We start from the raw sequence: 27859 nt of genomic DNA on the forward strand, positions 1-27859 counted from the left end.
TCCGTGGTTCTTTGTCTCCAACATGAAGATGACTAGGATAATAAGTCACGCGAATAATCTGACCCTACTTTCCTATCCACTCCTTGGACTCCTTGTTGCTTCATAAACATTCTCTGTAGGAAATGGTTAAGAGTGGAATTAGACCTATTAGGAGGCAGATGCAATCATCTAGGTGAAAGATAATGGTGACTCGGAGTGGGGCTGTGGCAGCAGAGATGGAGAAAAATGGAAGGACTTGAGGTTTGCTTTGAAGACTGAATCAAAAGAACTTTCTGATGGATGGAATATGGTGGGTGAATAAAAGGAAGGAATCAAAGATAACACCTAGGTTTCTGGCTTGGGTAACCGAGGGTGATGAAGATAAGACAGGCACAGGAGAACGCTGCGCATCAGGGTGGTGAGGGAAAGAGTTTTCTCAGTGTTTCAGATCTAACAGTCTATTTAAGAGGAGGCATGGCACATATGAGAGGAGGAAAAACTCTTCCTCCTTCTTTGGATCTTATGAGAAGAGATCTCCCTTAAGCTCTCCAGCCTTCTCACCCACTCCTTCTTCCTCCCCGTGGAGGTAGGGTAAGTTACCTGACTGGGTACTAGGGAGACTAACTGGGCATGCAGAGCCTAGCCCCCTTTCCTCTTACTCTTCCAGAAGCAGGCTGCCCACAGGAAGCATGCCTCTGCTCTAACTTGATGCTGTAAGCTTCAAAGGGATGGGGCCCTCGTGTGGGCAGGACTACAGGCATTCAGTTTTGCCTGTATCTGGGATGGTAGGTCTATCTGATTTTGGAGGTGAGTATTATAAGCCCATACTTCAATATCTGCTTATACATTATAAATGTGATATTTTGATATCCCATTTCCTCTTTTGTCTTATATTTCATTTCAACCACATCAGGGAAGGAAAGAGAGATGTTGTTTAATGGGTCTCCTCAAAGCCAAGAGTAGGAGAAACAGTGATGGAAGAATGGAGAATCCTAACTCTAAAGCTTATGGTTCTGTGGCCTCAGAAAAAGGCCTCAGTACTTGCTTCCAGATCTATAAAAGGGAGAGGATAACATCCCCTCCATCTTTCTGACCAGATGATTATGAAGATGACATGAGATAATTCTGTAAAAGTGCCAGGCTCAAATTAATGTTCAATATAGGAAGCATTACTTTTAGTTCCAAATGCACTGATTGCTGAACTTAAAGATGGAATTTCTGCAAAGAGAACACAAAAAATGGAAAAATTAATATTTCTATTGTAATAATAATTGTTATAGATATTTTATTAGACATGTCTCCTCAGGCAAAAGGTGGTTTATCAAAGATGACAGCCACGCAGGAAAAGAAAGGGAAAAAAGTAGTCTAATGCTCATTCATTCAAATTTTCCTATTTCGAATATTGAAATACTACCCTATTCTTTACCTTGTACATTTATACAGAATTTGAAAATTAGAAACACCTTCATAATGAATAGATTCCTTCATCAAGGACGAGAAAAAATTATCTTTCATAAAGTTGGAATGACAATTTTTAAAAAATACACTTCCACACACAAACCAGGCACTATGTTCTCCTAGAAATAATGAAGTAAGACACAGATGTTAAGGTTCAGTGTGGTTTTCAGTCAAGAGAAAATGCCAGCTCTAGGAAACAGTCACACAGCTTGTAAAGTTTGGTGGGCTTTCCTTTTGATGGATTGTCACAGAAGGGCAGCAGCAAGTCCTGTGTCTGAATTTTACAAATGACTGAGCAAGTTTCGGAGCGTTAATACATCGAGGGAGAAGCAATGTAATAACAGAGGTGATTAAATCCCACATGCTTCCTGGTGGACGGGAAAGATTTCTTTTCTACATACAAAAGGGAAAAAAAAAAAAAACCCTGCAGGGGACATTCACCAACAGGAACTTTAGGTTAACAGAGGCAAAACCTCAAGTAATCAATCAGCCTGAGAATTGCTGGCATGGTAACTTCTGCGTTGCTGTTGCTAAGAATTCTCGGTGGATACTAGAGGCAAAGATGGAATGGTAGAGGCTTAGAGATATACTAAAGAAATAACATTCATCATTGTTCTCATTTTAATAAAAGCCTGGATGTTGTATACCAAGTGTTTAAATACCAATTTCCCTGTCACTTGTCCTGCTTAGAATGTACTTCAGGGGCAAGGTCTTTTTCACATTGCAAGGCGTCTGACCCACAGGAACTAAATTACAACCATGGACCACATAGGGTAACAGTTTGAAATGTAATTAAAATCTGTGTGTTTTAAAAGAAAGACAAATATTTCATGTATCTGATTTTAAAATTTAAAAGAAAGATACTAATCACAGACCACATGGAAATGAAAAAGAAACTCAGTTGCTTTCTGAGAGAGATCTATGAGATTTTAAATTTTGATTTGGAAATTAAAAACTGGGAAGAAAAACATTTTCATATTATATCTGTTTTATGTTAAGGCTAGTAATGTCAGAGAAGACAAGAAGAAGACAGGGAAAAGAGAAGAAAGAATAAGGAAAAAGAGGCAAAGATGGAACGGCAGAGGAAGGTGGGATGGGGGAGGAAAAGAGAGGAAAAGTTGGGAGGGACAAGGGGAAGCAGTTACACAAAAGGAAAACAGGGGAGGAGTGTCAGAAAAGCGGAAATGGAAAGCACAAGAAAAACAAACGAGAGAAGAAAGGAAACAGAGGAAGACACAGGGAAGGGATAGTGGGTGAGGCGAGGTAAGCCAGCAGTTCAGAGGATTCTGAACTGTGTTCCTTAAACGCACTAGTGGACACTACTGCTCCACTGAGTTTGAAGCATTAACAATAGTGATCACTGTCTTTGGGAATGTCATTTAACTATTTAACACAATTGGTCACAGATGACTTTAGAAGAATTACATATTTGGCAAAGGACTGAATCTTTTCTAAGGTAATGGTAGATAATCCAAATAAAAATATCCAGAGTCCAAAAAAGAAACTGACCATCTTGGAGGATGCTTCCTGGAAACAAACACAGACTAGAGACGTATAAATACTTCTGGTTCTTCAGGGGGAAATGGAAGTGGTGGTAGGGAGGGAAGGGGTGCATTTGCTTTCATCAGAGGCTTGGTGCTAGGCTCTCTACATGCACAAATTTGGTTTAAATTACCACTCCTAAATCAGAGAGCTCCCAATCTGACCTTTCACATTCTCCCTAGCGAATCCTCTGTTTTGCCTAAAAGATATCACTACTACCATTTAAATAAACATATGAAAAGCAGAATATATCTCCTTTGCTCCAACGTTGCCATTATTAACTATATAATCACTATTTTTCCAAAACCCTTGGACTGTTATATTAATCATAGTTGTTACCTTTTTTTTTCTCTTGCTTTCATCCTCCCAACTCTGCTAATTCCTCTTTTCTACTGATAATAGAGGAATTGCTTGGTTCCCTGTGCCTTCATCTCTCCAGCATTCACAGCCTGGACCACTAAAGCCCCATACCTGACCACTTGACCTGGGAACCCAACTGTTCCCTGTGTTTAATGAAAGGACCCTTGGCCTACAAGTGGCCTAGTTCAGCATTATTAGCTGAACTCCTGTTCTTAATCTGACCTTGTAACCTGGAACTAGTACCTAGGCCATTTGCCCTTGTGACCAAATTCTCAACTACATTCCTTTTCCTCACTTATTTATATAAGAAGTATGTACTGAGTACCTAACTACTACATGCTTTTGTTGTTGTTACTGTTAAGAAAACTGGGATGCTATTGTTTCATAAATATGCTTTGAAAATATGCTTTGTTTAAAAAAAAAAGAAAATATGCTTTGTTTGCTTAATGTTTTGTGAGCAATTTCCTCTGATTAAATATTCCAGTTTATGATGTACCATAATCTATTTATCCATCACTCTAGCTGGATGTTTGGGTTGATACGTTTACACTATTATAAATAATACTGCAGTGAGTATTCATATAGACAAATCTTTGCACATACCCACAAAAATTTCCTTAGGGTAATCTGGAATTGCTACATCAGAAGTTATAAATATTCCTAAAGTAGTACATGATCATTGCCAAATTATCCTACATCAGCGGTTTCTAGAAAGGGGCATAGTTGCCTTCAGGGGACACTTGATAGTGTCTGGAGACATTATTAAGTGTCAGAACTGGGCAAGCATCCGGTGGGTAGAGGCCAGGGATGCTGTTAAACATCCTACCACACACAGGTTAGCCCCACTTCCCCCAACAAAGAATTATCCAGTCCAAAACGTCAATAATGCCACTTCTTAGACACCTGACCTGACATAATGGTCCCATCAGTGCTTGTCACTTTGAGATGAAATAAAGGCTATAATAAGGGCTCTTCCATTCATTCAAAGGTAATTTACAAAGGACCTACTTATACCATATACTGTGGTAGATGCTCAAGTAGCATTCAAGGAGGACAGTCAGATCAATAGCCAAGAGTAAAGAGAGGAAGTGGCTTGGAAGTAAATTTTGACTTCACTTGCGAGAGGGAAAACACATCTATTTCATTCTATACCTTCATATCTTTTCATATCATTTTGCATTAAATTATTTCCATATAATTCTGCATTAAATTATACAGCTTCACAAGGTTGCTACAAGAAATGATTAACATTGTTACATTGCTACATGCATGAATGCTTGATCTTGATTATTTCGAGGCAATCTCTAAAGAATAAAACTGATTGTTTCTTCAACAGAAACTCAAGGTCTTAAGTATAAAACATCCCCATGGTGACAGTGGCTCCTTCCCCAGTTGATCTTTTTGTTCTTTAATTTAACATAGTAGATCTTCTCAATTTGCTTAATTCAGAGGTGGAAAAATGTTTTCTTGCCCTTTCTACTTTAAATGAGTAGGTACTCCCTGAGTCCCAGTTCCTTTCTGGCTATTTAGTGGAACTCACAGCAGGCAGGGTAAAAAGGAGACACCAAAGCTGTTCCTCTGGTTGCCTTACTTAAGAAATGGATGGCAAAGGAGAGAGGGCAAAGCTGGCTCAGCTCCCAGCTGTGCCACCAGCCTCCTCTCCAGAGATTCTGTGCTCCTCTGCCTACTTGGTCAATGCCTGGCACATTTACTGCCACTGGTTCCTCTCCTCCTTGCTTCTCTGCTGATTAGTCTCCGGGCTAAGATAAAAAGGAGATGCTGTGGCTGTCCTGGGCTTTCAAAGCCAGTGCTCAAAGAAGAGGAAATAAGAGAAGAATCTGGCCCCAGACTCACATACGTGAGGACAGAAAAAAAAGAAGCCAGCCTTGACCGCTGCATAGAGCACACAATCCATCACTTAGAGGTCCTTTGGAAGCAAAAGGAGGAGGAGACTAAGGGGGAAAGTGGGTACTCCATAAAGGTGGCCATTAGAGACAGATTACAGCTTCCCTTTTCCAGAGGACTTTATGCAGAAAAGAATAAAAATCTAGATTGGTTTCCTTAGTAACCCTGATGTAATCTTTCCCATAATGTCCCAAACCTACAGCTCTTAATTCTATTACAGCTGTTATTAAAACTTTAAATATGTAATCATGTACATTAAGTTGCCAAATACCCATTAAAAACTATTAGCTCATTAAACTGTGCACAGTCATTTAAATGAAAAATGAGTACCATCTAATTTCTTTAAATTGAAAAAAGTAAAGGTTAAAACATTCTGATAATCTGACAAAGTAATACTGGCAGCAAAAGTACAAAAAGTATAATGCATAGCATTACAATTAGCATCATGTGCGAACAAAAACAAATCAAAACAAAAAATAAAGCCTATCTTTCATTTAGTGAATAGTCAATACATTTAAAATAAAATTATGCCATAGATCCTACCTAGCCTAATAAATTATTAGAGCTTGATTACAAGCGCTAAGATTTAGTATTCACTTACCCTTTAATGTCAAACACTAGAATTTATTTAGTTTACAAGTACTGGTTCCAAAACAAATACTGCCATTTTTTAAAGTCCTAAGGATTTCAAGAACAAAACTATAAATGATCAGTCTGAAGATTTCACATGGGAATTTATAGTATGGAAACCCAATAGATAGTTTTGGGATATGCAGAAGTAGAAAAAGCGGCATACTGATCAATTTAAAAAAAAATTAACACAACTTTTTTAATGTTTGTCAAATGCAGAATATGCATTATGGTCAATAAATCCTGACAGTCTAATGTTCACTTAAAGCATTTAATCGCTTTATATTTTAAAGCGATTACCTTTATACACATCATTACCTGTGTATACAGCATCAAGTATGAGTGGTACTGTATTAAAACGTGCCCAGGATTTGTTTTAATCAGGTATGGTTAGACATGCAGACATGGAAATGGTTGTCATAAAGGAGGAAGTTATACTCCCAGATCCCTAGAAACAGGCATGACCCACCATGCAGGGCTACATGGGGATAGACCAGGGTCAGTCAGGAGCAGAAGGGGAGAGAGCAGAGCATGGCCAGAGCCTATCTTGGGGTTCTCTCCAGAAGGAGTGGGCAAGGCAGGTTCCCTGAGTCAGTTAAGGTTGAACAGTTTGAAAAATTTCTATGGATTCTGGACTATAGACATGGTCCCTAGTTGTCCAAGACCTAGCCCTGGGGTGACTTAGGGCAGGGGGAATATTGGTTTGATGTGTGAGAGTTTGATAAGAGAGATAGTTGGGGGAGGTTACAGTTTAGTGGTAGAGCGTGTGATTAGCATGCACGAGGTCCTGGGTTCAATTCCCAGTACTTCCACTAAATAAGTAAATAAACAAACCTGATTACCTCCCCCTTACCAAAAAAAAAAAAACCAAAAAACAAAACAAAACAAACAAAAAAAAAAAAACGAGAGTTGGGAAGGTGGGCTCTGGATTGTTTGGTTTGTATATCAAAGATGCACTTAAAGGGGAGTCATTTGCTACTTCCAGGTATTACCTAGGCCAGGGAGGAGCAGTCTCTCTAGGATAAGGTCCCAAATGCCATAATATCAAGAATACAGAAAATAAGAAAACATAGCCAATACAGGTACTACCAAGCTTTAAGTCAGAGTTCTCCTTTACGTGCAAGGTCCTTTCCACAGCCAGGTCCTATGAACAAAGCCTGCTGGATTGTGCATTTAAAAATGTTTTAAAAAGCCTCACATTTTTTGCTTTACCCTTTTGAATATGCTTTCCAATTTTCTCATTAGAATCTAATGGTTAGATCCTTACAAAATACCATATGGGGTAAACATGTCTGAACATATTATCTGAAAAGACAAAGGCAGAATGGGGAATAGAATTCAAAATTCCTGTCTTCAAGTCTAGAACATGTTCTCTTACTTTCTGATGTCGTTTATAGTTTAACAAAGTAATTAGTGATCTAAGAAGTCAATTTTCAAACAAATGGGCTTAATCAGGCATTGCAGGGAAAAGGTTCCACAAACTAGAACAAAGTCATCTCTTCCCTGTAGGTGTCTTTGGCTCAGGTTACCCCCCATAGGGTTTCTTCTGGGAAGCAGGGTGTCAGGAATAAATAGAATTACTTGGAGAGAGTAAGACAGCCAAATATCACTACAGCATTTCTGAACTTGTTTTCAACAGATTTCAATCACTATGCTCTATATACTGATAAAATTCAGTGTTCAAAGAAGGATATTCCTTGCTGACTCAGTCTCCACACACATTTGCCTAGAAAAGACTGGCAGTGGGTGACTGCTAGTCGTTACTATTTGGTCAGAGGCAGTCTCCTTTCTCTATAACATGGTCTCCACAAGAAATGAAGTAAAAGAATAAAACAAACAAGAAAAACAAAGGAGGGGGTGAGTAGATAGGAGTCTAGCAATTAGCATAAAGATTGATTAATGCAGAAAAGCAGTTGAGATAATTCACCAGTTATCTGGGCTTTATAAGCTCTATTTTTTAATCTACAAAATAAGGTCCAAATAATTAAAAGACAGGTTCAGAAAATGAATTTCCTGGTTTAGCTGTCTATATTAGCTAAATAATATTAGCTGAATAATATTAACTATATTAGCTGAATAGGCTGAATTTTCTGCTTAGAGGTAGTTAAACTGACCACATAAGGAGGTATCAGGGGTAACTACTCAGTTGAATAGAAAACCTTGCATTAAGCCCTATACTGCAGTGAATGAGAACTGAGAAGTCATGATCTCAATCTGGAGTTCACAGTCAAGAGGTCATTTATGTACTCAAATACTTACAATATTAAGAAAATAGAAAGGAGCACATTAAAGCACTACAGAAGTTCAAAGGAGGGTGAGATTATATCCAGTTTGGGTGGGATGGGGAAGGGATTACCAAGAGTTTCATAAAGATGGGCTTTGAAGAAGGATTTAAACTGGCAGAGAAAAGAAGACAAAGGGAGGGACATGAGCAGACACACAACAGTTAATGATTAGTAGAGACCACACTGAGAGTGGCCAGGCATGAAGGTTCTGCAGTCTGAAGACCTCAGTTTCAATCCCAATGCCCTCACTTACCAGCTGGGTGACTTTGAGTAAATTACTTAACCTCTCCAAATCTTAGTTTCTCTTTCTGTAAAATGGGGGCGGTAGCAGCTGCCTCTGGGAATTGTTGAGAGTATTAAAAGAGGCAATGTTTGCTAATGAGCTAATGCCAGACTGGTAGTTAGTGTTCAATAAATAGATTTATTGTTGATCAACAGTAGCTTCAGTTTCCCTTCTACCATGTTTAAATTTTTAAAAAAATTGATACCCTAAAGAGGTATCTCAAAGATTCCTCATTTTTTTCACTCAGGTAAAAACGATTTCTGGTACTAAATTTGCAACAGCCTAAAGCTATATTTTGTGAAAGAAAACAGAATTTATTATTAATGTGTGAAACCATTGTTCAGGCATTGAAACCAACCAATTAATAAGAAACCCTTGGAATTACAAAAAATACGCATTTTTTTAATGCCAGGAAAACTTTACTATTTTAATCCTAAAAATAAATAAACAAATATATACATACATATATACGTAAGTAATTAAGTAAGTAAGTAAATTTAGCCTGAATGCCTGTAAATGATCAGAAACCAAAGTTTCTCCTAAAATATTAGAAATCCAACCCACTATTTTATGACTAAACTGCTTTTTTTATAATTCAAATTCCACTTTTCAAAAGAATGTGGTCAAACACAAAACACCACTCTTAAAATAAGCGACTAAAGTAAGCAAGGAATAGACCTCATAGATCTTGTTGATTTTCCTGTAAAACAACTCAAAGTTCTTTCAGAGTAAAGCTTCATATGACTCTTCAACACTATATTAAACATGAAACACTAACGTCCAAATTAAGCCAGACTTGTAAATAAACAGGTGACCCAAACTTCAGGAACCAAAATAAATTGGTCAGATTAGTAAACATTTAGCTTATGGGTTGGGAAAAAATTAAGTTAACCTTAAATTACCTCCCCGTGATTCTGTAGGAACTGTACTTTTCTTCATGTACAAGGCAGCAAATGTAATTTGGCACTGTGTTTATCATGATCATGTGTCTGTCAAGAAGAGGGGCTGAAATAGCAAATATTTCCTGGTTCAAGCACAAAATCAGTTCTGGTTCTGGGCTAGTGAACATGTTTGTGGGCTTGGGGGAATTTTTAAAACACTGTGAAATGCTGAAATAAGATTTCATGAAACTCCTTTATAATCCTAGTGTTGGAGAGGAATCAACATCTGCCTTTTAAGCAAATCTTAGCAACTCAATCACAACACTATAGCCCCATGTCGGTCAGCGCTGGTTTATCAGGGAATGAAGCGTTATTCACCACCGAATCTCCTAGATACAAGAAATTAATCCCTTTTGAGACCAAACACTTTTAATTGTATTTATTTCAATGGAAATTATTCTAAAACAAAGTGAAAATGAAATTCGTGGAAATGAGTTATTGATGTAAATTAAATGTATATTATTATTTAATATATAATAAATATATAATAGCAATATAGTACAATGCATTCCTAAATATAACTTTCTGGTACAATTTTCTGTTTGGTTTTTCATCTCTTCTCGTCAAGGATAAGCAATCAGCTTTCCTTTATTACATCATGAAAAGGCAGAGCAATATTTGAATGAGCAAATATGGAGAAAGAGAAGCCCTGGCAGAAAGGATCAAAAACACAGAAATAGAAAAGCACTATCTGGGCATTGAAAATGGCATGGAATTTAATTAGGATGGAGCTGAGGCCATGAGAAAGCAGTAGACACTAGGCTGGAATAAAACTGAACTTTTCCGTCTAAGACCCACTATGACTCAGATTCACGGGCATGTGACCAGTGCAGTTGCACAGGGACTGAGGTTTAATGCTGTGCTGTGTGAAACTCTTAATAATTTTATCTCTGACTCTTTGCTTGGTAAATAAAGCCCAACAGGACAAGGGTGTATGAGCCCGGAGCTTGGAGCCTTGGCTCATATGCAGTCTCTCCTCTCTGCCTGCCCATGACTGGCTCTTGGCCACTGATTCTTGCTGCCTGGTGCCCTGGCAGGTGCCACCACCCAGCCAACCTCCTTATCAGCCCCGTCCTGAAACCAGGAGCTACAAACAGGTCACATCAGTTGAGGGTGAGGCCCAATTGATCTGCCACTGCCCTCTCCTCCTGGCTGGGGTCTGGATGGGAGCATGGGGAGGGTCAGGTGCATGCTACTACAAAGAGGACAAGGCAGTGGTCATCGTCACCCAGAGCTGGCAGCACTATGGTGCACTTAGCAGGCAGCTCAGCAGGGGCCTCTGACTCACACCCAATCCAGGCTCCGAGAATTTCTCAGCATGGAGGTTGAAATTGCTTGGGGGGTCGCAAGTCTGCTATGGGTTGGGGCAGCCGACCCTTCAGCTCCAGCCAGGTTCCTGCTTAATCATTTTGCATTGAGCTCCCCAAATTATGTAGCTGGCTCTACTTAAAATCTTTACCCAACTTCCCTTCCTATTTTTAATGATGGCATTACTCTTCTCCAAAGAAACTCTGAGTCATCACTGACTTCCCTCCCTCTCAGCCCAAATTCACACCTGCAGGACATCCCTATCTGTCCTCTGCTGTCCATTCCCACTGTTCCTGCTTTAGTTCAGTAGTTCATCTGGTTCCACCAGACCATCATAATAGATTCCTAGTTATTTTCACAGTTTTGAGCCTCCCTTTGTTCAATCCATTCAGCCACTGCCCCTAGGTTACCCAAAACAACACTCTGACCATACTAAAAAGTTCTTAAGGGCTCCCTGTGGCTTACCATTAGTGAAGCTCAAATTCTTTAGTCAGACATTCGAGGTTCTTTCTTCTTTTGCCGTCATCTTACTTTTGCATATTCATTCGATAGCATATGCAATACTTTGGCCAAATTAAACTACTCACTATACCCTATACATATTTTGCATTGCTCATTATTCTGTCTTCTGCTGAAGCCATTTTGCTGTACCTGGATCCCTTTCCTCCACCCCACAATATTTCCAACAGTGAAATCTAATCCTTTTCCCAGCTTGAATGACACCTCCTCCATGAAGTCTTCTATCATGAATCAAGTCACAACATGACTCCATTTTCGTCTGTGACTAATGCCATTTGGTTCGTGTCGTTAACTAAGTACAACTTGGCATTAGTTGTTTGTGAATAGTACACAAACTTGTTCTTGGAAGTACCTGGAAGGCAAGCAACATGTCCTCTTACTTTTGTACACCTGCCGGCCCCCTGCCCGGGCCTTAGGTATAACACGCACTCAGTGTATGTTGGAACTGATGAATAAATGAATCTGTTGTGTAAACAGACTAGGTTTTCTGAAAGCCTGGCACACCTGTAACCTGTGTGTATCATCCTCTTCCCTCCTCTAAGCTCCCCTAACAAAACATCCTGGCTTCTTTTCAAACCAAAAGGCCATCAAACACCTGTATCATCATTATCAACACTAACAAATATACCATCTCACACTTTTTATTAATGTTTAAAGTGCTATATTCTGAATGCTTAGAATAATCTCAAAGAGAACACCTGTTACTTGAGTGCTCTTATTTTCAACCTCTTGAGGGCAATTTTTTCATTACTATATTAAAGTCGGCTGTTTAATAACTTATAACTGTCAGGGTTGTAAAAAAGGTAGATTGCAGTCACTATGATCTATACTGGATACGTAAAATGAATTTTTTCCACTTGCAATTCTTTGTCTCCTGATTTCAAGTCTCTATTTTAGGACTAATTGTGGAAAGCAGTGGAAAATAATGAAATAAACTGAGGATTTTTTGCTGTCACAACTTTCATTCAACTTTAGTTGTTCATTGGTCTATCTTGACTTCGGGATACCAAGCTTATTATCCTAATTTCATAAGTGTCTTCAATGCCTTTCTCTCATCTGTATTCTGAACCTCCAAGAGGACCATCTATCTTATCATCAAATGGTTAAATTTCTAAGCTCCATGTGATAAGTTCATTTCCTGAAGAAAAAAATACACTAATTGCATCTGAGCAAGAAACACCTTAAAATATAGTAGTTAATAAAGAATCAGGGAAGATAGTTATATTTTTCATAGAAACTTCAAGGTGTTTACATACATGATCAGAATTATATCAATATTGTGATAAAAGAACATGCATTTGGAAAGTTGTCATTTTTCACTAAGAGAAATCTATAACAGCAGGAAATGGAAAGGATAAGGGAAAATACTAGAACTTGGGAAAGATGCAGTATTAATACAACTCTATAAAAAGTTTTGTATTGTATGAGTTATTAAGAGGAATAAAATGTAGAACTTTTCATAGGATAGGATATGGTCAAGTGTTAATCACATATAGAGAAATCTTGAGCAGAAGGTGGAAAAGTAGATACCTCTGTATTCCTTGAATATAAAGCTGGTTCAAAATACTTAATTTAAGGGTGGAGCATGGCTCAGGATAAGAGTAGGCTGGTCAAAATGTGCTGAGTTCAAACCTCAGGCTCAGATAAAGAGAAAAACAATTAAAAATGAGATTAAAAAGAAAGAAAAAGAATATCAGCAAACTAGATATCATCATTGTCATCATCAACTGTTACCACTTCCTAAGTAACTGAAATGTACCAGGTACTGTTTGCGGAGCTTTAATACAATACCTCATTTTATTTTCAAAACAATAATCTTTGCCACATAGGTGTTATTATTCCCATTTTGCAGATGAGTAAATTGACACTTGGAGATCAAGAAATTCTTCCAAGGTCACACTAACGATGACTGTGGTGTACAATAAGAAAGGAAAAAAGTAGTTTTATCAAAGAAAAGTAACACGAGTAAAATAAAGAAAAACACATCAGATGAAAAATATAGACATATATAGCAGGAACCAATGGAGAAAGAAAAGAGAAACTTTCTAAGTAGGTCAAAATGAAGACAAGGAGTGAACCAAGATCTTCAACTCCCAACATATAGAACACCCTGCCCCCACTGCCTTTTGCCAGCCCTCTCAACAACCCAGGCTTTACCGCCATCATTATTACCCTTGGGGGAAAAAAGAACTCTCCTTTCCTCATGTCAGCTTCCAAATATTAACAGGCAACTTTGCTTTACCCTCCGTGTTCAGGGTAAGAGTCAGGCCCAGAATAAACATCAGCTGCTTAAAACCTAACTTTCTGTGCTTGTGATAACACCTCTAGCCACAATTCTAGGTAGCAGGAAGACAAGTTCACTGCTGAGGAAGCTGAGAATTATGCTATTGAAGAAAAGACAGTATATGACAGCATTAAATAAAAGTTAGAAGCTGAAGGAGGGAAGTAAGAAATAAAAGCTATAGAAATGGGAGAAAATCAATTGGGGAAGATTAAGAAAAGAAAGGGCAATAAAGAGAAAAGACTGCAATTCCAAGCTATGACAAGCATCATCCCACTAGGAAGGGATTTTTTTTTAGCCCAAGCACATAATAAGGACGTGGAAATAATGAGAAAGAAAAGAGTCTATGATTGTTCAACTTATTACAGAATCTTCAACATATCAATTATTAAATGTTTTTATTCCTCCCCATGGCTTTCTAGGGTTATAGAGAAATAGACACTTGTTAAAGATCACTCATTGCTTGCCTGACCTAAACCTATCAAAGTCTTTAAGAAGGATATAATGCACAAAGCACCTAATCAATAAAAAGGTGAACAAAAATGGTATTTTGACAGGCATTTCTTAACATTAAAGCATTATATTGACAGACATTTCACAAAAACACAAAACTTGGTTTCAGTACAAGCTAGTCAGTTTTCTATGTAAAACTCCTAACTTTCAGGTGCAATAGAGAAAATTTTACCTTTCATGTCTTTCCCACCACTTCTGCTATTCCGATCAACAGCAACAGACTCTAGAGAAATAGGTAGCTCTTTTAGACAACTGGAAGAAGTGCTCATCAGATGACTACAAAACTTTCATGACCAAGGATAAGAACTTTCAATTCCTATGAACACTAAAGAAGTCTCATAGAAAGTGGCATCCAGTTTCATTATGTTCAGTGAATAGATACTGAAGAAATTAGAACTGACTGGCTTTCAGGTCTGCGATCTAATATCAAGTTCAAATCACTGTGAAAATGAAAGGCTTAGAAATACCAGATGACAGCATGTTGAGTTTCCTTTTCCACTTGAAACTAACATGTTTACCCTGCTCATTGCCTTTGGAATTGCTAGAAAACGATCATTTTTTTTTGTTTGCTTCAAAAACTAAAAATCTACTTGAGAAGTCCTGTTAAAAGCTAACTGCAGATAATTCTGTATTCAAGCCTAACCCTGAATTTGTCCAATCCCTCTAAAATCAACAACAGTTAACACAGATGCTAAAAAGGCATAAATGGATCAGCGGCCCTTTCTTTCCCTGATTTTCTTCTCTTTTCCTCTTCTTTCCTACTTTGGAATTCATGCAACTATAAGCCAGAGAAGGGGCTAGGGAAGTAGTTAGGCACTTTGATCCCTTACCAATCTTGAATGAGAATGAAATGCATTACAGTCCTAAAGTGACACCAGAGACACCGATGTGCCCATTTTCTTCAGACTAACACTGGAATTCTGGAATAGACATCTTTTTCAAGCACCTAACAAATGCATTCTAAAACCACACACCGACATTCTTAGTATCTTGACAGAGAAACACAAGGTATTTTGGGGTGCAAAACGTAGCCCTTGTGATATATGAATTTTCCACAAGTTGCTGTGTGTTAGGAAGAGATCGTTACATCAAAGATAGTGTAGTAACATTCTAACTAGTCTAAACTCATAAGAAATTGAAACAGCAAAGTTCATATTGTAAACTAATGTGTTCTGGATGCCAAGGGGTAACTGAAGTTTTGGCTCCCAGACCAGTAGGGCTCTGGAAGGGTGACAACGCAAAGTCCTACCTGGTAGGCATCAGGGATGTTGACCGTCTCTCCGTGCTCCCCGACATAGCCAATGATGCCTTTGCCCCAGGGGACCTGTACCTCGTTTGAGTTTTCTGTGCTGCCACAGGGCAGCAGTGGGGTTCCTGCATGCACATCAAAGAATTTGGAGACCAAGCTCTTCTTGCCAGCAGCTGCCCCTTCCACCAGGAAGAGAGAGCAGCGGTCAGCATCCACCATGAGGCAGACGAAGATGAGGATCTTGTAGCTCAGACTGGTAAGGTCAAGGTCGTTGGAGATATCCTTGACCAGTTCCAGGAAGAACTGACGCTCATTATGCTTTTTGAGGTGGCATTTGTAGTCCATGGCTGTAGGGGGGTATTGAGGAAGATTCACCCTCGATTCCAGCAGGGCACTGAGAATGTGGGCGGTGGTTGGGGGCAGGGAGCTGGCCTTTCGGAGAAGTGCCCTTCGCCGCACACTGCTCAGGGGCTCCTGGGCCCGGGAGGTCACTTGCTCATCGTAGGTCCTGTTCACATGGATGGCCTTGGAGCGGGCAAAACTCTTCCTTAGCTCTTTCTGAGAAGCTTTCCGCTGCAGGCTTCCATCGCCCCGGCTCCCACTGGCCCAGCTAGGACTCAGGGGAACTCCACCACAGTTCCCACCACCCGAAGTGGGCTGGCTGCTGACAGAGCCATTTGGTCCACTGCTCCCACCAAAGCTGCTGCCACCTCTGCCACCACCGTGAGCCAAGCTGCTTGTGCCAGCTAGCATGGGCCTTGGGTCTGAAGCCCCCTGACTCTGACTGTGCCTCTGCAGCCACTTTTCCACCATCTCCTGCTTCCCCTTCCGCATCAAGTAATCTTCAAACAACTCTGGGTGCCTGTCCAGGAAAGTTTCCACCTCTCCAAAGTCCAGGCGGGAGGCTGTCATGGTCCCAGACATAGCTTTCACTGCCTCTGTATTCTTGGACCAAATGTTTTCCTGCCCCAGCCGTCTAGCTGGTCCTGTACATGTCTACCCCACCAGTAATCCCAGCTCAGCTCGGAGATTCTGCGGAGCAGTGGAATCCTAAGGGGCTGGGAGGTGCCCCTTCCTTCGGGCTCAGACAGTGGCCGGCACGAACCCCACCCCCCTGGTCCTGCTACTTCTGCTCCGCACAGGTGCCCCACAGAGCTGCCACCCGGCTACAGCTAGTCCGGAAAACCCGGAGCTACCGCTCGCTGTTCTTGCTCCAGCTGCCGCCGCCGCCGTCACCGCCGCTGCTGTAACCGGATGAGCGGACCACTGTGAAAGGGAGGTAGGGCAGGACACGCCCCAGAGCGAGGCACTGATCCCGGAGGGAGAAGAGAGGTGGGAGGAGGGAGACGCGAGCGCCGGACCAGCCAAAGTCCACAGTCCAGGATGCCAGGCGGTTCCTGGAAGAGTCTCTGGACAGCGGAATCGGCGCCTGGGAACACGGCCGACTCCTGATTGGAACACGATTAGAGAGGGGGAGACGCACCTTCTTCACTCCCCCTCCTTCCTTCCTTCCCTCCCCAGCCCTCCCTATTCCCAGCCCTTTAATCCTCCAGCGTTTCACAGAGGCCCTGCGGGAGCGCAGTGGGAGCCCAAGTACGAGGAAGTGTTTATGTTTTGCAGGGATCAGACCCAGCAGCTGACTCCTAGGAAATGAGGATGCTCAGAGACGGGGGTTATTTTTCTGGGATGCAACTGGATTCTTGGCACCTAGGGTTCCTGGGACTGCCCATCAACAATGCCCAGCTCCTTGTGCGTGTTCAGGAAATAGTAATGGAATTGGATTTATGGAGATCACTAAATGAAGTTCCCCATTTGAGCAATTCATGACTTTAACCAAATTCATGGACCTGGGGTTGGGGACAGGAGAGTGGTGCATGGACAGGTTCAAACACAGCTTGAGGGTGTAAAACAGTTACTTGGATGAGGGACCCTGCCCAGCAGGGGCACACATCAACATAGACTTGAGGTCCTCAGAGGCTTCCTTTCAAGCCAGTCCTGCATATAGGATGGTGACTCCTATTTTTATGAGTGATTTGCCATCTCCTCCTTCTTTCTCCACTCAATCCAGCAAGGGCACCAATGCTTCCTTTACTCTCAATATCCTAGGGCTGCTGGCAAAGATTTCTCCTCTGTAGAAGGCTTTTCTTTCACCCTGCCCTAGGGATGCTCCAGATCTGGCTAGTCTCGGCTAGTTAGGCTGAGAATAATACCAGGTTTCCCTTGGGCCTTTTCCAATCCAGTAGCTGAGCTTGGTGATTTGCCAGGAAAGAGAAACAGACTGATAACACTTTCTTGAAGCCTAAAGGCTTCTTCTTTTGTAAGAAAAAAAAAGGAGATGGAGAACTATTCAGCTCCCTGGGACAGCAGGGCACTCTGGAAATGCTCTTACAGAATGCCAGGAGATGAGGTTAATAGAAAAAAGCTGCAGAGGAGGCAGGTAGAGATTTTATGGGGCCTCCACGTGGCAGGATACACAGGTGACTTAACGCAGTAAATGAAGCTTACTCCAGAAGATGTCCTCAGAGCTAAGACAACAAGGTGTACTGAACACTTGCTATGTGCTGATCACTTTAAACTAACACACTAATTTAATTGTTATAACAGATTTATGAGGTGGGGACTCTTATTATCCCGTTTTAAAGATGGGGAAACTCTGAGAAGTTGAGTAACTTACCCAAGGTGCACAGTGATTCGATGCCGAGCTCGGCTGCGCATCCACTGAGACTGGCTTCCGAGTGAGGCACCCTCTTAGCCACATCACTGGATTGTTTTCCACTTGTGTCAGCTGAGTCCCAGTTCTGCCAGGATTTGGGCCAGTAACAGAGATGCAGGGACTGCAGAAGAATGTTCTCTAAACAATCCTCTGACAGCACCAGGAGGAGCAGAAAGGGAGGACAGTGGCACTTGTTCAAAAATTCCCAGCTTAGCAACATGATTAAGGGTGTGACCTTGCACAGGGAATGCAACTGTGCAAAGATTCTGCCTTCATGGAGCTTACATTATGGTGGGAAGACAGCCAGTAAACAAATAAAATAAATACAGTTGGCCCTTGAACGATAAGGGTTTGAACTGTGCGGGTCCATTTATGCCTGGATGTTTTCCAGCAGTAAATACTACCGTACTACACCATCTGGGATTGGTCGAATCCATGGATGCAGAACCACAGATACAGAGGGCCGACTGTAGGTTATAGGCAGGTTTTCAACTGTGCAGGAGTTGGTCTCCCTAACCCCCACTTTGTTCAAGGGTCACTGTATACAGAATAAGAGAATGTCAGTGTTAAGTGCTATGAAGAAAACCAAAACTTAGCAAAGTATTAAATAAAGTGATGAGATGGTGGAAAGGCTTTTCTGAGGAGGGAACACCTGAGCAGAGATTTGGTGGAAAAGAGGGAATGAACCACGTTCATATCTGTGGAAAACAGTATAACAGGTGGAAGAAGTGTGCTAAAGTTGTGAGATGTAATGTGTTTGGAATATTTAAAAAATGGCAGGGAGACCAGCTAGGAGACAGTGACCCAGGCATAGAATATTGGTAGTTTGGAGCTATAGGCTGCTAAGGTAAGTGGCGATCAAGAATTAAATGAGAAAAAAGTGCTGAGCACAGTGCCTGGTACACACAGAGTGCTCAAAAATGTTACCTGTTGCATTAAACTTTTATTATAATTATTATCCTAAAGTACTAGTGTGTGGAAAGTTCAGTGGCTGTGGCCACAACTCTGGTAACGTGAGCGGTCTATCAGTAAAGATGGTCAGAGTGGTACTTGGAGCTGGCTTGTAGGGGCTCATAAAAGCTTGTTTTTGTATCTCATTCCAACTCCACGTTCAGTGACATCATGTAGCTAGCTTGCAATCAGTCATGATGGGAATATTCACACCATGGAAATCAACAAATGTGTGAATCAGGACTTTTTTTTTTCAGATTGCTAGTTGTTAAACATCTACCAGAGTTCAGTGGAAACAATTCAATTGATCATCAATTGATGAATGAATAAATAAAATGTGGTATATCCATATAATAAAATATTTGGATGTAATAAAAAGGAATGAAGTAGTAACACATGCTATAACTTGGATGAAACATGAATATAGTATGCAAAGTGAAAGAAGTCACTCACAAAGTACCACAGACTGTATGATTTCTTTTATAGGAAATGTCCAGAATAGGCAAATCCATAGATTAGTGGTGGTTGCTGGGGGAAGAGGGTAAGGGGAGATGGAGGAGGGAGTAACTACTAATGGGTGTAAGGTTTCTTTTCAAGTAATGAAAATATTCTAAATTGATTGTGGTGATGGCTGCACAATTCTGTGAATATACTAAAACCACTAAATTGTACATATTAAATGAGTGAATTGTATGGTATGTGAATTATATCTCCATAAAGCTGTTATTAAAAACAACAACAACAAAAGCCATCTACCAGCACACAATTGGTAAGATGAGAGCACACTGCTGTACAAAGAGGCAAGAAAAGCAATGAGCATCCTCAAGAGGGACAGAAGCAGATCACCCTTGGGCTGCTGGAAATAGAAGCCTTAATAAATAGACATTTCCTTAATTCCATCTTCCATGTATTCATTATACAAGCAGTTGTTTACCATGTATTGTGTTCCAGGCTCTAGGAACAAAAGAAGACCAAGACAAAACCTCTCCCTTTGATTGAGAATCTCACCATCTACAGCACCAAGAATAGACTACTAGGGAAGGTGAGAAAATGAATTGAGCATTTCTGGCTTGGTTTTGAATGGCTGTGGCCTTATTCCCTACTTTGTTTATGAGGTCACTGACAAAGTCAGTTAAGGAAGAAAATGAAAAGGTGGCAGAGAACGTAATTAAGATAGTCCAGAGGGCTGTGATGGAGGGCTGCATAATAAGATGTGTGGTGATATGGCCCCAACTGCCATTTTTTTCTTCATTCTCCATCTATAGAATGGTGTATGTGTTAGTCGTGGTCCCAACAGGAAACAGAGCACACTCAAAGTAATTCCAAAAGTGTTACAAAAGGATTAATTACAAAGGTGGAGTATAGGTAACCCACAGAAATAGTGAAGGAATTCGGGACTCACAGCAGCAAAGAAGTCACCATCCCTAGACCTGATGGGAGCAGAAAGGGAATGGTTACCAGGACCCAGAAGGACAGAGGCTTATGTAGTGACGATTGCCTTGAGAGAAGTGGTGACATGGACAGCTCAAGCTGACCTCAAAGGAGGGATATCAGGAATAAATGCTTTGACCTCATTTTTCTCCCTCCCTCCTATCCTGACCAGACACGACTAGAAGCTAGGGGCTCCTGGCACTTGTTGACAGAATCCATATTTCATCCCTCCTGGCAGAGAGTAAGGTAGGACAGAGGATCTGTATAAGACCTAGGGTGGCAAATGGGAAATACTTGCCCAAAATGGAAACTTGAAGAAGTCCCGTTAGGAAATAATGGATACTATAGCTCCAAAGAATTTTCTGTGTAATTCTGCCCTCTTCTGCTCACCTGCTAATTCCGTCAAAACTGTCTCTCTATGACTGCAGTCAACAGAACCCTCTAGGGCACTCACCATGAAAAGATATGGTATTGTGAAGATAGACCAGCCAGCTCAAGGAAGAAGCTCTGCAGATTCCCTCCCTGTCAATATTTCCTGCTTTCCACCAAGCTGTATATACTAACCAAGTAGCTTCTTACTAGAGAACATAAAGGAGCCTTCCTATTTGTAGTTTTCAAGAATAAGGGCTTCCTTTCTGATCCAAGTATTCATTACTTTATTAATGCCATTGTAAATTAGCATTTATTGAAAACATGAAAAGCACTGGGTTACTTGCAAAGTAACTTCTGTTTTTCCAAAGGAGATCCATTAAATTTTAGTACTGGATGAAACCTTAGAGATCATCTAGTAATCCACTATTGGATTTCCACACGTGAAAATTGAGATTCAGATCAGACACCTACCTGCTTCAAAGTCACCTGCCAAGCACAACCTCTGATCTGCTCCTGGTTCCATCCAACCCTTACATCCCACAACCTAATACTGACCTCTTGAATCCCAGTGGACTTCTGTCTCCTAATCATTCCATCTTCTAAAATAGACTTTCGTTATATGACCAGTAAGCATCATCAGATACGTTGATTCAATTTTCAAAATGAAACATTCACTTCAAAAATAATTTAAGTTGGCATAATACTCTTTTAAGAAATAGGGGTCCACGGGATCAAACAGAAAATGGGCTTTTCCAATTCCAAAAAGATTAAAAGTTCCAGAGATGTTTATCTTTATGGAAATTTAACTTTCAGAAGCGGTCATAGTCTATACCAACTCCAAAACCTGAGATGCTATATTAGTCAGGGTGCTCCAGGAAAACAGAACCAACAGGATTATATATACAGAGAGAGAGAGAGAGAGAGATTGATCGATCGATCTATTAGGAGGAATCGGCTCACATGATTATGAAGGTTGAGAAGTCCCACGGTCTGCAAGGTGGAGAATCAGGAAAGCCAGCGGTGTAATTTAGTCTGAGTTTGAAGGCCTGAGAACAAGGGAAGCAAATTATGTAAATCCCATTCTGAGGGTAGAAGATGAGATGAGATGTCTCTGCTCAAGCAGTAAGAAGGGAAAATGGAGTGAATTCCTTCTTCCTCCACCTTTTGTTCTATTCAGGCCTTCAGTGGAATGAACAATGCCTGCGCCCACCCTGGGAAGGGCTAACCACTTTGCTGAGTCCACCAATTCAAATATTAGTCTCATCCAGAAATACTCTCACAGACACAATGTTTCTGGGTACCCAGTGGCCTTCTCAAATAGTCACATAAAATTAACCGTGACAGGTACCTTACCTGATTTTAAATTTTGTAAGCATCTTTTCCCCCACTTTATTTATGTAGAATCTCAACATGTGCCTGTTTAAATTGTCATTTCCTATGCCAGCAGTTATTTCACCTTAATCCAGTGAAATTTTGTAACCCATAGTAACTCAGAAGAGAATGGTAAATACATAAACTAACTGCATGGATTAATATACCCCAGGCAGAGTAAATTAGATTAGCATTGTCCAGCTGGACATTTGGAAATGAAGTCTGTTTCTTTTACTGCAGGAGAAGAAATTGTTCAAGTAAATTGTGAAGCATGTATTTATACGCTACCGGACAAACATAGCTGTGTTACAAAGTACAACTGACTTAATTTCTAATATCACAAACCAAATTAACAGGTTGCCCTCCATAGCTCTTATACTCTTAGCAATAACTATGTACAGTGAATTGCAATGGTACAATTACTGTTTAAAATATTTTAGCTGTTATATTTTCTTTTTACTCCCTCTCAATTGTCTTTTTTCCCTCTCCTCACTATTAACATATTAAAGTTATTTCTCCCCAAATTATCTTTGAATAAAATATAGCTCTCACATTTAACCTTCATGGATCTCAGTTTCCTTAGATTTAATGCTCTGGATACTGTGCTATCCCATATGGTGTCCACTAGCCACATGTTGCTAACTAAATTTAAATGTTAATTAATTAAAATTAAATGAGATTATAAATTCAGTTCATTGGGAAAACTACAAGTGCTCAATAGCCATGTATGTTAGTGGCTACCATATTGGACTGTATATAGAACAGTTCCATCATCTTAGAAAGTTCTATTTGAGAATGCTGCTCTAAGATCATCTGCAGCCAGCCCTAAGATTCTGTGCTTACTCACCAGTGTCATTCAATGGCTTCCCAACTGTCAAATATAATGGCCCATTTTAATCCTCATACTAGTTTTATGATAGTCTTCTGTTTTTTGGGTTTTTTTAACCTTCAAAGTTCTTTCCATCTCAAAGTGTTGTTTTTTTTTAATTGAAGTATAGTCAGTTACAATGTGGCAATTACTGGTGTACAGCATAATGTTTCAGTCATACATTATACATACATATATTCATTTTCATATTCTTTTTAGTCCTCTGCTCTTGAAATTTTTCTCAACAGCACCATTTCCTGATTCTTCATTACTTGAATGGATTTTAATCACTTTCTCTCAAAACAATGAGTAACCATGGTTTCTCAGTTTATCTCACTAGCTCCCCACCTCCTGTGGCCTTCCTTAATTGTTGCAATTACTCAGTTAAGGTCCATTCCCATGATGTCAATTATCGTCTCCTGTTTTTAACTCCCCAATTCATACATTATATTCCAAAGTGATTCCATTTTCTATCAATGGATGCTATCTTACTTAGCTAAGTTGCCATAACACCATAGACTAGCTGTCTTAAACAACAGCAATTTATTTTCTCACAGTTCTGGAAGCTGAAAGTCTGAGGTCAGGATACTAGCATGGTCATGTTCTAGTGAGGGCTCTCTTCCTGGCTTGCAGATGGCTGCCTTCTCACTGTGTCCTCACATGGTAGAGAGAGAGAGAGAGAGGGAGAGAGCAAGCTCTTTGGTGTCTCTACTTACTAAAGCACCAATCTATCACACCAGGGTCTCACCCTCTGGATCTCACTTAACCCTAACTACCTTCCAAAGGCCCCATTTCCAAGTACCATCACATTGAGGTGTGAGGGTTTCAACATATGAATTTTGCAGGGACACAAATATTTAGTCCATAGCACATGCATAACAAACCACCTCAAAACTTAGTTGCTTAAAACTAAGGGATTTTTGTTTGTTTGCTTGCTTGCTTTTTTTACTTATCATAATTGTGTGGGTTGACCAGTGGCTCTTCTGTTCCACTCAGTATTAAGCAGAAGTCACTCATGCAGCTGCATTCAGCTGGCAGCTGGGCTGCACTGGAACCTCTAAGAAGGCCTCTTGCACACATCTAAGGCCTCAGTGCTGGGGCTACGCAGTTCTTCTCCAAGAGGCCTCTTTTCATACAGTGTCTCGTCCTCCAGTTCTTCTCCATGTAGCTTCTCTCCAGGATGGCCTGTCTTTCATTACAGTGTGGCAGCTGGGTTCCAAGAGTGAGTGTTTCAAGAGGGTAAGTCAATGTTTATCAAGTTTGCATCATACTTAATATCCCATTAAGCTAACTGTGAAGGAGGGACAAGGATGTGAATCCTTAAAGGTGTGGCTCACTTGGAGCCACCAATTTAACCATCAACAACATAAGCTCTCCCCTGAATCCCCAACCCACGTTTCCAACTGCTACAGGACATGTGCTCTGAAATGTCTTATGGATTCCTCAAATTTGTTATTTCCAAGATCACTCTCACTCCTCCCACACCTTAATCCTATTCTTAATCACTCAATCCTATTATTTTACCTCAGAAATTTCTCTTTGAAATGGCTTCTCTTCTCCAAACCCACTTGCCTTAATTCAAGCCTTCATTAACTGTTCAATTCTCTACTAAACAGTATTGTCTTCCACATAACAAATGTAATAATGGCACAGCTTTGCTTATAAACTTTCATTTATAGACTTAAGTCCTTGTCAAAGACATGTAGGGATTGAATGGCAGCCTTCCAAAAGAGTTGGACTCCTGGGATTTGTGAATGTGAACTTATCTGGAAAGAGGGTCTTTGCAGATGTAATTAAGTTAAGGATCTCCAGATAAGAGCATCCCGGACTTAGGGTGAGCCGTAAATCCAGTGACACTTTTCCTTATATGATACAGAAGAGAAGACAGAGATACACAAAGGATAGCGTGATGTAAAGACAGAAGTAGAGACTGGAGTGATGCATCTACAAACCAAGGAACATCAAGGATTGCTGGTAGCCACTACAAGCCAGGAGAGAGGCATGGGACAGATTCTCCCTCATGGCCTCCACAAAAAACATAAACTTTCCCAATACCTTGATTTTGGAGTTCTGGCTTCCAGCACTGTCAGAGAATAATTTCTATTGTTTGAAGCAACCAAGTTTGGGCTAATTTGTTATAACAGCCCTGGGAAACAAGTATAAGATCCTTCATCATTGCATCTCTATCTTCCATCTCTGTTCTCATCTTCTGCTCCTCCCTACCACGTATTCTCCAAGCACGCAGATGCCTTCTCTCTTCTTGGATTCCCCCTGAAAAGCCTTTCTCCCCTTCCCTGCCTCTCAAACTTCTCTGTTCCATTAAAACCAATTTGAAATGTCACATCCTACATGAAGTTTTATCTGCTCCCACAGTAAGAAGCAGTTTTCTATCTTCCTCTGTGATCTGTCCTCCTGCTTCCACACATTTTGGTCAGATATTTGCTATAAATAATTTAATATTTGGTATTTATTCAACCTAACATGATGCATTTAATTCTCTATTTTAAAACATTTTTATATTAAAGCACATTTTATTATTCTTTATCTCTTCTTTTTTCAGTTTAGAGATTGAAACCACTCTGAGCAACAAGCCCACCCACATTCATAATGTGTTAAGGAATAATAAGTACCTAGGAGGTACATTTTAAAAATTTTAAAGATATCTGGGTGAACAATAATGACTCATGAAGGTACAGAAAAATATGCTTCCATATCATGCCACAAATGTTTTATATGTTCCATTTTCTTCTTAAAATCAATAGAGTATTTGACTATTGCTGATTTTTCTTCTGAGATAAAAGTATCTTGCTGAAGAATGATTTGTTGATAAAACAAATTGATTGGCTTTTGACTGTTACAAAATATTTTTGCTACATTTGGAGACTCAAACTTAGTAGAATATGGACAAATTCAATATTTTAAAAATTTCTTGAATCTTTACAAACATAACTTTGCTAAAAATATCTTAATCAAAATGTTGAGTTAGACATTTATAATATAAAATAGTCTATAATGTTCATCCCTTTCCTCAAAGAACATTTACAGTCTACCTAGGGAGAGAAGATATTTACACTAAAGTACAATTGACAATATAAGATACCATTGATAGAATAGGACAAACAAGGAAATCTATAAAAGAAATCAGAACTATTCTTAAATGCCATATGATATTGTTTATATCCAGTAATAATCCATACTTAGCATTAACATTGAAAGTGTAGGCCTACCAATGCCAGAACAAAAGAGGAAAAATTGGAGGGAAATTCAACAATAGATGATTTGGTTTTCATTTAGGGAATTAGTATATAGGAAGAAGGCTAGAAATAAATATTAAATACTGATGCCTTTCTTCTTAATTGCCAAGCTTTCACGCACTAAATCAAAAGTAATTCATCATTCCAAGCATTGCTTTATATGTCTTATAGGAAAAACACTGTAAAAATAGAATAAGGATGCCTTATCGCTTAAAAGACAGTCTCCATTTGTCTCATCTGTTATTTACAGTTTGATTCAAAGATGAAATATTACTCCCAAGAGTAACTTTAACAGCAACTAATATCAAAAAACAAACATGTCACTCTTAATTATTCATTTTATTTTTTGAGTGATCATGATAAATGAGAGACTAGTACAAGGCTAAGCTATAAGTTTCAAATAAATATTTTTTAAAATATATCATGTTATTCATAAAACATATATAATTTTTTAATGTCAGGACTTACCTTCCCAAAAACAGACATCAAAATTAAAGACAATTTGAACTTTAAGAAACTATGAATCTCTTGCCAAATTAATCTTCCTAACATGGGATATAATGTGAAATAGTAACTAACATAATTAGTTAGGATTCAAAAAACTCTAACCACATCACTGTTATGTGCTATAAGAACAGAAAATTAATGTAGCCTTGTGCATCATGTAACCAGTCCATCTAAGACAGAACCTGATGCTGGATAGTTCCTCTGAAATTTAGGCTCTAAAAGATTTTCTCACTTGTGTATATTTTTTTCAGTGTAAAACCTGCTTCTTAATGAGACTCTTATATGTGTAGGAAATTTCTTTACCAGTTATTTTACCACCAAGAAATAGACCAATTTAGATGTCTTACCAGATATCAACATTATAAAAAAGAAAAAATAAAAAATTGGCCAAATTATTAAACTCATGTCATAATACAGTAATAAGATAAAGAATGTGGTTAATTTCATTCAGTCTTTCATCCAAATCCTCTTTTGAGCAAAGTAAAATGTGTCATTTTTGGCCTGGTTGCCTTTTCTTACATTCTTTCCATCCATCTCTTAAGATTGAGTTTCACCAAATTTTCCCCATTAAATGAATTTACCCTCTGAGGATATTCTGACATTGAACTTGGAGGGATTTTGATGCATTTTTTATTTGTTTGTTTGTTTGTGGTAGTGACTTCACTGTATTGCTTCTAAACTGGTCTTTTTTCCTTAAATTGCAAACTCATTTCTTAAATAAGTATCAGTGACTATCCAATACCTTGTAGAAGGAGCTCTTCTCCTTGAGCAGATTCCCTAGTGAAGTGGGAGTGGTGCTATTTATCATCATTATGGTCACAGTGAAGGTTATTGTGGGGAGCACGAGGCCATCTCTGTTACTGCACTTAATGATTCTAGATTGGTCAGAATTTCCATTTTGCATATTTTCACCAGCGTCAAGCCATGGTAGGGCAAGTTACTTAATTTCTCCATGCCTCTGGTTCTATATCTATAAAACGAATCATTTCCCTATCAGGACTGTCTCAAGGAAGAAATGAGTTCATACATGCACAGCTCTTAGAAGAGTATTTGACACAAAGTAAACTCTCAATAAATGTTAGCCATTCTATTATTGCGGTTTTTATCATTATTTTAACCCCAATCCATATTCCTTAAAG

At 39.6% G+C, this 27859-nt stretch overlaps 1 protein-coding gene across 1 annotated transcript in view; it reads right to left on the minus strand.

Annotated features, from left to right (window-relative positions):
• The window catches only part of PDE11A (phosphodiesterase 11A), a 359091-nt gene that overhangs the window by 311244 nt on the left and 19988 nt on the right, over positions 1-27859 (minus strand). The window contains exon 1 of the mRNA XM_006210208.4: positions 15254-16165. Coding sequence (XP_006210270.2) covers positions 15254-16165 — 912 coding nt within the window. Of the gene's footprint in view, positions 1-15253 lie in introns of the transcript that reaches the window.

The sequence above is a fragment of the Vicugna pacos genome, chromosome 5 (genome assembly GCF_048564905.1).
Source record: "Vicugna pacos chromosome 5, VicPac4, whole genome shotgun sequence".
In the NCBI taxonomy this organism is placed as follows: Eukaryota; Metazoa; Chordata; class Mammalia; order Artiodactyla; family Camelidae; genus Vicugna; species Vicugna pacos.